This window comes from Tauraco erythrolophus, chromosome 6, assembly GCF_009769465.1.
Source record: "Tauraco erythrolophus isolate bTauEry1 chromosome 6, bTauEry1.pri, whole genome shotgun sequence".
NCBI classification, from domain to species: Eukaryota; Metazoa; Chordata; class Aves; order Musophagiformes; family Musophagidae; genus Tauraco; species Tauraco erythrolophus.
The window spans coordinates 33,383,901-33,394,689 of NC_141470.1; the positions used below are offsets into that span (position 1 = coordinate 33,383,901).

Consider the following 10,789-nt stretch of genomic DNA (forward strand, 5'->3'; position numbering starts at 1 on the left):
TGAAACCATGACTAAGTAAAAAAGAAAAAGCTAGTTGAGCAGAAAAGATTACAGTTTGTTTGAAGTGTAGAAAGTCAAACTGAGCAAAGTTTGGTTTTGGTAGGGATTTTTTGTTGTTCATTTGTTTTTTTAAAAAAATCATTTTAAAGAACACACAGGACTAAAAAAATTGCACCAGCATGGAAAGCTACTTATGCTAATACATATTATTTGTATTTCTATTTGTCTTTAATGAGAAGGAGCAGCACAGTTGCTCATGTGTTCACCAATAGGATGTAAGATAAAGCTCCTAAATTACCCTCTATTGTGCTCTGAGAACAGTTTAATCATGATGGAAATAGCTTTGTTTTAACATAAATAAACTTCCTTTAATATTTACAAAGTATCATCGTGTTTTGATGTTTAAAACCAAAACTAAACAGAGGAAAGTATCTCTGTAGGATTTTTTTTTTTTTAAATCTTTAGACAATCGCTTACACTTCTCCAATGCTGCTACTTACAAACACTTACTCTAGACGCCAAAAAGGTAATATTCAACATCTACACTCATGTACAAAACCTAGATCCAATAAGGAGAGATAACATAGGTTATACTTTTACAGTTCCTACTTACTTTAAGTAAATCAGTAAAGGAAGACAAGCCTTTAAGCTTACAGAGTGTGTTTGTTGTTGAAGTCTGTTCTATTTTTCTGCTTTATTCTGAACTTTTATGTGGAAATACTACACTTCACTAATGTCAAGAAACTTAAGTATAAATTTCTTCTGCACATTGTCATATGAATTTGAGCCTCCAACATTTTCCGTTCTCAAGAACAGAAAAATCAGGTTTGAAGTTCAAAGTGCACAAGTTAGAAACACAACCCTACCTCCCAGAAATCAATAAAATAAGAGGTGGAGACCTAATGACAACTTCGTAGCAAACTTAACCCTCCCACACCTATTCCCAGCTATAATACATCTGGTTTCAAAGAGGAAATAATTTGACTTTTGTATTTGTTAATGCAATTGTTCATATGAACGCATATTCATTAAAATTCATCCTTTTTTTTCATTTTCATTACACTTCTGATTGGAAAAAAGCCACATCTGCAGTTACACACTTAGAAAGGCATGAGGATATAATTTAGTCATTGCACATTTGCAATGATACTTTCCCAATAAAAAGACTAAAATTTATTGTAGAGAAAATTCTAGAGTAACAAATAATTCACATCCCTTTGCCAACAGCCAGGGATATCTGAACACAGGTTAAACTATCCCGTCTGCACATTATGCCTTTTCCAGAATTTCTCCTTCTATACTACACAAGTCTTTTTGATGTAAGCCTTTGTAGTTTCTCAAAATTTTGAACAGAAATGAAGAATCAAACTTTTCCACTACAACTATACAATTGCTGTACAATACAACTAGCTTTAAGAAACATAAAATGCAAATATTTTCTTTTGAACAGGAACGTTTACACATACAAGCCAAAACATTTACAACATCACCCTGCAGGTAGGTATTACTGCTTCTAACCCAAACTTAGAACTGAAGAAGCATAAGATGAAAAAGCAGAATTTCCAAATTTTATTGCATCAACAAGTCCCACTTAATTTTTGCTAAGCAAAACACTAAACCCCGTGCCTCAGATAAATTCTGAAATACAGGTAAATGCTTCCCAAGTAAGAAGATTCCTGGAAAGGTATTATATGGAGGTAATCCAGAAGTAAAAGTACCCACATGGAAAACACAGAATTCTCGGGATAAAAACTGCAAACTTTAGTCTGACTTGAAATAAAACAAAACAAAAAACCACACAAAAACTCCACAAACAAACAACAAAAAAACTAAACCAAAACAAAACCCACACACAATGGAAATGGTCTCCCTCACTCTTCTCAGAAAAGAAAAAAAAAGAAAAAACAGCACTTGAAGTCTAGACAGCTTGGAACATCAGCCAAGTTAAGCATGGTTAAATGTGAGCACAGAACCTGAGCAATGCTCGGACATGTCATTTCTCTCCCTATCAAATCGGAAATTGTGATCTGTTTTCCACCACTTGTAACGATCAACCCTACAAATTCTCAGTGAGAGCTGAAATGAATAGTTCATGGCTCATGCATTCACAACAGCAATGAAGTCTGTCTTCTAACACTAAACATGCTTTGCCAAATCAAATCGCTGGAACCTTGCTCTTCTGTATCAAGCATCTATATCTCGTTTGTATTCAAAACCTGAGAAGTCATACTTCTCACATGCATTTATGGGTTAACACTACCACTCTCCTCATGGTTGAGGCATTCATAGTTTATTTTCATGTTAAGATACCCAAGTGGAAAGGAGTCTGTTCAGTCCATATCTTCAGTATACAGTTATTAATCACCATGGATTACATACCACTGTCAGACCTACAATTGCAGGGATTTGTTATACTTTTCTGATGAAAAAACAGAGTGTTGGCTTATAGGATTATAACTTACTGAGAAATATCTTAAATATTAAATATCTTATATATTAATAATAAAAGTAGTACAATTTTATAAAAGTAAATATTGATAAAATAAGAAAATACTAAAATATAAATTGTCTTAAAAATAACTTGCAGAAAAATGTCACTAATGCTAATTTCTGAAGAATGGAGATGTGGGCAGCAAAGGAGAAACAATGAAGAACAGAGGCACATCTCTAAGATTTCATTTTTTTTGCTAGAAAATAGGGCAGAGGAAAACAACACACAATGTAGCAAGAAAAGCTTGTCACCAAAAAAAAAGAAAACTTAAAGACAAACAAGGGAAGTAAAGCCCAAGACTTCAGAATTGGTTGCATGTTTGGGGAAAAAAAAAAACAAAACAGCAACAACAACAAAAAAAAAAAACACAAAACAAAACAAAAACCCACAAACAACCACGAGTTTGAGACCAGGCCAGAGGAATATTTACAATTGCGTCAAACCAGTCACTACAACAATATGAAGATTCAAACACCGTCAAGCAGGGAATAGCCAGGACAACAAAATCATCCCTTTTGAATTCTGAACCAAACATTTTTGCAGACCAGCTTGACAGAGAAATTTCTACACTAATGCCAAAGATAAAATTAGGAGTCACAGTTATTCTACTTTACTGTACTTCCCACTGCCATTATTCCACTGTTTAAAGACGCTACTCACACAGACTTCTTGAATACAATGTTGATGGACTTGAGGTCAAAGAGCTAAAGCTACAAGCTAATCTGATCCCCTGCCTCATATAGTCCCTATATCCAGGGATTTGGCTATCAATAGCTAGTAGTATGTTCACGCACCAGACAAATGTTCATAACCTACATTAATCTTTATGAAACTTAATTCTAATGTTGTATTTGTACTTATTCACCTTCAGGAAAAGATGCTTTAAATCTTCAGAACGCATAGCCTTTCCAGCGTAAGTGGTATTCTACATTAGTAGATCATACATACAAAGTCATGTTTGCTTCGAATGGGCTTCTATTAACTATAACAGCAAATGTTAACTAGTAGCCAAGTTCAATATAGCCTGGAATTACATTTCGTAGCTACATTTGACAGCAACGTGAGCACTTCCATTACAGTTCAGAGAGCTCTCAGAACTTTCTCAGCTGTACGCATAACAGTAAATCCAGGTACATCTACAAAGGAGCATGAAAAAAAGCAGCTTATAAACTTCAGTTAGTAGACACAGCTACGTTTATACCTAGTATCAAAAATTTTTCTTCAAGTCTTGTTTGAAATAAATACTTGACAAATTTATGAACACATGCTACTTATCAACAAAATTGAACCATTCTTCCAAAACCAAGTAAAAATCGAGATAATTAGCTGCACAAACACTACCAAATCTAAGACATTTAAATAATGCACTTCCACAGCAATGCAAAGTATTTTAAAATAACTACTTTTGGTTTCTTCGGAAGCCTTCAGAGATTTTAACCAGGGTCAAATTTTGCAAATAATATTCCCAGGGAAATAAGAAACAACAAAAAAATTATATGAAGTGTATTTTGCTCCATTTTTAACTTTTGGTATATGCTGTAACACTGTGGCATGTATTTCTCATCAAGTATCCGAAACTTCCCTTATGCAGCCCTGCAAAACTTTAGGTAGAATATCTTCTACTCTGCAGATGACACACTAAAGGAGCATGTTTCTACCAAGTAACATGAAGCCTCTTACCAGTAGTACTCAGGGCTTTTGCCAAGCAATTACAAACATTCCTGGCTCTCAACAGCCACTGCTCAGAGTTGGACAAAACCTCAGGTTTTTGTTTGTTTGTTCCACATCACCAGCTTTATGGAACCACAAAGTATCAGGAAGATGGTAGTTATTTTGGTTCTAATTCATCTAATGAAAGCCCCTGTGTTATACATAAATACCAGAAAGGGGACAAAACAGGCAGGACGGAGTCCTACTAAAACTGCATTTTGCTTTAGTAAGTAGCGATTAACAATTAGTAGATGCAAGATTCATTCGAAGTGTCATTTCATTGTTAAATTCCAAAACTGCAGTATTCTACTTCAGCCTCACACAACGCTCCTAATGCTGTTTACAGCTTTAGGCGTTGAACAGTAACATCTCAACTCTTCTGAGAGGACAAGATACCCAAAATCAGAGGTAATTCTGTAAAACCCGACCTTTACACACAAAAGCTGAAAGTATAATGTTGTTCTGTCACAAAGTCAGATATTAGGAAGAGCTAACATTAAAATGTCTATGTCATGCTTTAACCAAATGCTGTGTACATTATGACACTGCTAGTTGACATCTAAAAATTAAGTAATCAGATACAGTCTTTTGGTTCCAATAAAGAAATTCATATGGAAGAGAGCCCTTTCTACTGGCTAATCTGCTTAATCTGATCCAGTTACAGGAGGGGTCCTGCCGGACATGCAAACAGAGATAGCTAATACACACACAACCAGATTACAGTAACTTTACACATTTTTCAGCTTCTACCATATCAAACTCTGAAAGAGTTTAGAGTTCTTGTGCAAAACTTTGGTTTAGCAGTTTGAATGTGAACTGACAGATGCCCAGAAAACAGACCAGAAGCCCCATCTTCTGTAACTGTATTAATTCCACCTGCAGAAAACACATCAAACTAAAGCCATCAGAAGCATGGAACAGCTCTACAACACAGGCAAAACAAGTAACAACTGTAGACCATAGGCGCCACAAGCATGGTAGGAAAAGAGTGATATACTGGCAACAGCTGACATGACCATTGGCTGCATAGCAGAGAAATGAATTGTACTTTTAACTTTGGAGAGGATGCTGTCTAATTATTATAGGCAGATACGCTAAGCATATGTACAAATACATGCAGACTGAAAAGATGAACAGGTTTCCATATGCCATATGAAACACAAGATTCTAATCCAAGCTCACAAAACTCTATTTTGCCTGCTTGTAGAGATGTACTGCAGACCACAAAACACAAAAGAACAATATAAGCTGTTACTTCAATATCGCTATGCAATGCACAGAAGTAAAAACTCATTACATTACAAGCAGGTTTTTTTACAAGAGGGTATGTAACTCAAGAACTTAAAGTAAATAAATAAACCTTAAATTACAGCAAGCTGTACAAGAGAGTAGCTACTTTAAGGGAGCATCTTTTACAGTTAATATAGAAGTGGAGGAAAACACTCGACTTTTCAGGTTGGCTCAAGTTTCATAAAACATCACTGTGTCATATACATCATTATGTTGGTTCTTTAAATCTTTGCAAACAGCAACCCAGAAATAGCACAGCTTTGACAGAAACCAGGCATAGGAGAGTATCAAGGTGGTATTTCCAAAAATATCACTGGACATCTAGACAAACATTTAGACATCTAAACAACTTTGTCCAACCCCTAACCCATCAATTCACTAGCTACTTCTAGAGGCTGAGTAGTTAAACAAGAACAACAACTATTGTAAGACATCTTCCATTTTTTTTGTTATACATCCACCATGTGTATTTATATTCAATTACAGAATTTTCAAATGCTGTTTGTCTGCATTTTAATGAACTGCAATTTCTATTCAAATGCACGAGTTCTCATAAAAAGTGAGTCATTCACCACTTCCTGGCATAATAAGATAGAAACGAAACTGCTAAGTTATATGTGCTGAAGTAAAATGGGTACAAGTTTGTATAGCATCCTGCTTTATTAAAGGCCACGTCCATTACAAAACACATTCTAACAGTTACACAAACAAGTAAGAATGTACTTTTTAGTTTACTCCCTAAAGGCTTGAAGATAAATGAAGTTATAACTACTGATTTAAGTCATATTTGAAAAATAGGAACCGAAAGCTGCTGACTGAAGAAGAGAAGGCAGTATTAATGCCAGTCTTTTGGTTATCCAGTGTGCATGTGTTAATTATTTGTTTCAGAAAGTTATCATAAGCAATCACAGAAATCAAAAAATATTTCTATAAAATTATAAAATAATCCTTTCAGCAGGAGGTTGGACCAGACAACTTCTAGAAGTCCCATCCAACCAACATCCTCTGATCTTACAAAAATCTGAACAAAGTTTATTCTGTAATTCATCTGCTACATGTAAATAAAGTAACTTCTTAATTTTCTCAAATAATTTCTATACACATACACACATATGATGTATATTTATATTACACATGTATGTCTTCAAAAACACTCCCAAAAGGTGAAGGCAACTCAATAGTGGTAAATACCAAATATAAAGCAACTTAGATTCTAAAAAGTTAAAGCATTTTCTCTGATTACTATTAGTCACAGGTAAACCCAAAGAAGAAAGTCACAAAGATACAGCTGTTACAAAACTTGTAATATAAGCTATAAGTTTGGAAGAAAAAACCCAACGAAAAACACACAGAAGAAAAAAACAGTAGAAACAAAGAACAACACAAAGGAATTATTCAGATGGATCATGAACAGATAAATTCAAAATAATTACTGGCTTCATGCTAGACACGACTGCATAAATATTAAGTAATGCTAAAGAAAAGTGGTATTTTTGTTCTGCTTTCAAAAAAAGCAGAATGACCATTTCTTACAATCATAAAGGAAATATTTCCTATTCCATTAGCAATAAGAAAAATAAGATACAGCAAGTGTTATTAATCATATGATGTCATCAAATGTGGAGAACCTAATCCAGCTTGCTTCTTAAAGTCAGCCTGAAGCCCATGGGCAAGTAATACTTGGGTGCTTGCCATTTATTAAAAATCTAACAACTTCAAAATTAACATTATCTAAACAAAGCTTAAAGGAGAAACTGAAGAGAACAGTCCATCAAGAATGACAGCAAGACTTCCCTGCTTAAGCTGCTACAGATTTGTATCTTTAGGATCACATTTAAATATATTAGGGTTGGTCTTCCTCATCATTTCGCTCTCTAAAAGAGCAAGCAAAATGTTTGGCAATATACAGCATCAGTCATGCACTGACCCTTTCAGATTACTGACAACTGCTGAGTGCATATAAAGTCTGACACGTTCTGTAAGGTAAAGTATATCAACACTCCTTTGCACGTAAGGAGAGAACCTTAACAGTTTTAAGCTGTGATAACGCAAATCAAAATGAAATCAAATCTTGTGCTAAGGAGAGTATAGAATCAAAATGGTAAATAAATGAAGTAGATCTTTTATTAGTCAAATTACTCTCAGTAGACATAAAGAAGAGCTGTCACTTCAACAAGGCATAATAAGAACGTGTGTTAAGAGTTTAGCTTGCACAGTTAGTACTAAAAGAGCAACCTGGACTCTTTCATTAAAGCTGCTGCAGAACTCTTACTAGGAATAACAGAAAGAGTACCAATATATGTATATTTTTTAAATTATCTTTTTAAGTGAAGGCATCTAAATAGGTCTGAACTAATTGTAAACTAGTCAAATTTAATCAGCGATCTATACACAGCTCAACTTCAGTGTAGCACACTTTCCCTTTCGCCCAACAAATTAATCATACCCATTTTTAGAGTTTGCTCTTGTGTCAGGGGAAAAAAAACAAACTATTAGTCATAGCTCATGTGAAGCATTTGTGTGTTTAGCTAACAAGATCCAGATTATCTGGTAGGTATTCCCCTCAACAATCCCAAAAGTCAGACTGAGGTAATAGCAATCTCATACTGCTCTGAAAACGTATTTTAAACCCTTTTATCTTCCATGACACAAAAAGCCTTCCAGTTAAGGCAGTCAATATGGCTAACTAAGAAAACAGACTGAAATACCATAACAAGTGATAAACAAAAAAGCTACCGAGCGCTACAAATTTTTTTTTTAAAATGCCCTTATTATTCTCTATTAATACCAGCTACTACAGGGAAGCTTAGTACTCACATTACACCAAGCAAAGCAATAGTTACACAAAGTAAGAGGAAACTACGTTTCTCTCTCCAGCACAGGAAAGTTATTGTTTTCTCAAAATGAGGACAAAAAAACCCAAACAAACCCAAAGTAAACACCGCTGTCTAGCCAACAATGGCAAGGCTAAGGAAAATCAAGCCCCTAGGACAATTCGGCTTACTAACTAGTCCATCATAAGAATGCACAATTCAAGGCAGTATGGTAAGGGGTTGGGGCTGGGTTTTTTTGATACCACCTCAAGTGATGCCAGAGAGCTCATCTAATAGGCAGCAGCAACTTCAAACAATCACTTCCACACGCCCAATTTTCTAAACTGCACCATCTTTGAAACAAAAATAGCCTCTCTTTTATTGCTAACTTTTAAAATAGTACACATAATTTAAAGTTTCGGTGATATAATGGAGCAGGTCTGATTTGATGACAAATAGTAATTTTAAGATACAGCTCTGGTTAACAAAGACTGCCAGTTATAAACCCATAATACCTCTACCTATAGATTCCATAAGATTTGTTTGAATTCGACTCCCATTTTTGTAGATCTTCTAAGAGATTATGAAGGAAGTGCTTTGTCAGTTTTACTAGACAAGAATGAAGAAACAGGAGAAGGCTTAAGTATAGTTGTAACTTAAATCAAATACCAGACTCATCAACAAAATACGGCAAGGTACTTCTGGTAGGTCATTTACTTACCTCCACTTGCTGATTCGTGCTCTTCCCCTTCAGGAAACGTAGCCTGGCTTGGTAAGCTATTCCTAGAACGAGTGACTGACTCTAAGTGTGAAGCCCTTCCCAACAGAGATAGCTCATCTAGCACCTCTCCTTCTTTGGCTTCCAAATCAGATTTTGAAGTAGTTAACTGTTTTATGTTACCTGGTGCCATTAAACTATTTGGATCATTTAAACAAGCTACAGTACCACTGTCCAGGCTTAATACTCTGGCACGATTCTTGGCACTGTTTGTGCTAGAAGTCCGACGTGTAGATCGCTTTTTGCTTATTCCTTCAGAGCTTACATGGGTTTTGTGAGCATTTTCAGAGTCTGTGCCCCCACGTTCTTTAGAAACGTATTTGGTCTTTAGAGCACTGTATTTTCCCTCAGGAGACTGGCATGAATGGGAGGTGGTGCTGGAAGAGCTATCACTGCTGAATTGGTGAGCTGACTGCATACTTGATGTCCTGCTCAAGTCACTTTGATCACTGGAGTCCTCATCATGACAAAACACAGCACTGTGAGGTTTAGTACCAGATACACCTCGGAAAGAAACATATTCCCTGTGCCGACTTGAATCAAAACTACTAGCCCGCTTTTTTCCTGTCCTTCTCCGGCTGGACTTGTGGGTAGAGGCTGTTCGGTGTATTAAACTAGAAGATTTTGGTCGAACATCTCCTTCTTTTTGTTTTCCACTTGTTTCTTTAGAAGCTCTCGAATCTACTAACACGACTAGTTTCTCACTTTGCTCATCTCTCTGTTCAGCAGCCTTCCCAGGTGGCCTGTCAGCTTGTGTAGTCAATTCATTGGCATGTGGGTTTTTATTGGCCTCTTCTGAAGCAGAGGCACCAAGACCTTTCTGACCGTGCATCTCATCAGATGCATTAGAACCCTTTACCTCTTGAACACCATTGTTAGTGCTCACTTCCACAGCAGTCCTTTCGCTACTAGTCCTTTTGTCAGTAGTAGAACTACTGTCATCCTCTGAGTCAACACCGCAGTCCTTTTTCTTACCATCCTTTTTCTCTTCTCTAGGAGACTCTTCCTCGTGCTCTGACAACACACTTTCTATATGCGTTGAGCTAGTATGTTCACTTTTATAGCTACTGATGGTACTGTTAGTGTCACGATCAGTCCCACTGCAGTAGCTTTCTGTTGAACCACTGCTTCTAGTACTCAGGCTTCTCAGACTGTCCACACTTTTGTCTGCTTTCAAGGATTTGTTCTTCCCACTCTTAGCCAATGGTTGAGGGCTGCTACTTTTCAGAATGTCATCTAATTGAAAAACTCCTGAAATGCAAGAGTTCTCAGCCAAGGACTCTCTGGATCCAGAAGGAGGCTTGGAAGCTTCTAACTCACTGACGGGATCTAGTCCTCGTCTTTGCTGATAGAGAGGGAAGTCATTTAGTGAAGCATCTGGAAAAGCAACAGCAGAGCTAGAAGTCCTTGGTACACCTCGTGGTCTATGATCCTTCCTATAGGAGTGAGAATGCAGAGTTACAAGTGAAGCTACTTCTGTGTCACATGCACTGGTTTTAGACTGGTCCACAAGCTGGTTGTTCAAGAGGCACACTTTGTCACTGTTGTCTCTTGGCAAATCCTGTCCAGAGGATAACGAAGGTTGGATGGAGACAAACGAGTCATTCGACACCAGACGAAAAAGCTTCCGATCAGTTGTCAAATCTGTTTAAGTACATATTTAAAAATATTCATGTAGAACATTCACATAAGTTGTACAAGCTACTT

The 10,789-nt window shown here is 36.3% G+C and overlaps 1 protein-coding gene across 5 annotated transcripts in view; it reads right to left on the minus strand.

The window, feature by feature from the left end:
• PCNX1 (pecanex 1) overlaps positions 1 to 10,789 on the minus strand; it is a 96,618-nt gene that overhangs the window by 63,456 nt on the left and 22,373 nt on the right. For all 5 annotated transcript variants that reach the window (XM_086613823.1, XM_086613822.1, XM_086613820.1 and 2 more), the window contains exon 6: positions 9,026 to 10,726. In XM_086613823.1, the coding sequence (XP_086469949.1) occupies positions 9,026 to 10,726 (1,701 nt within the window). The remainder of the gene's footprint in view (positions 1 to 9,025; positions 10,727 to 10,789) is intronic.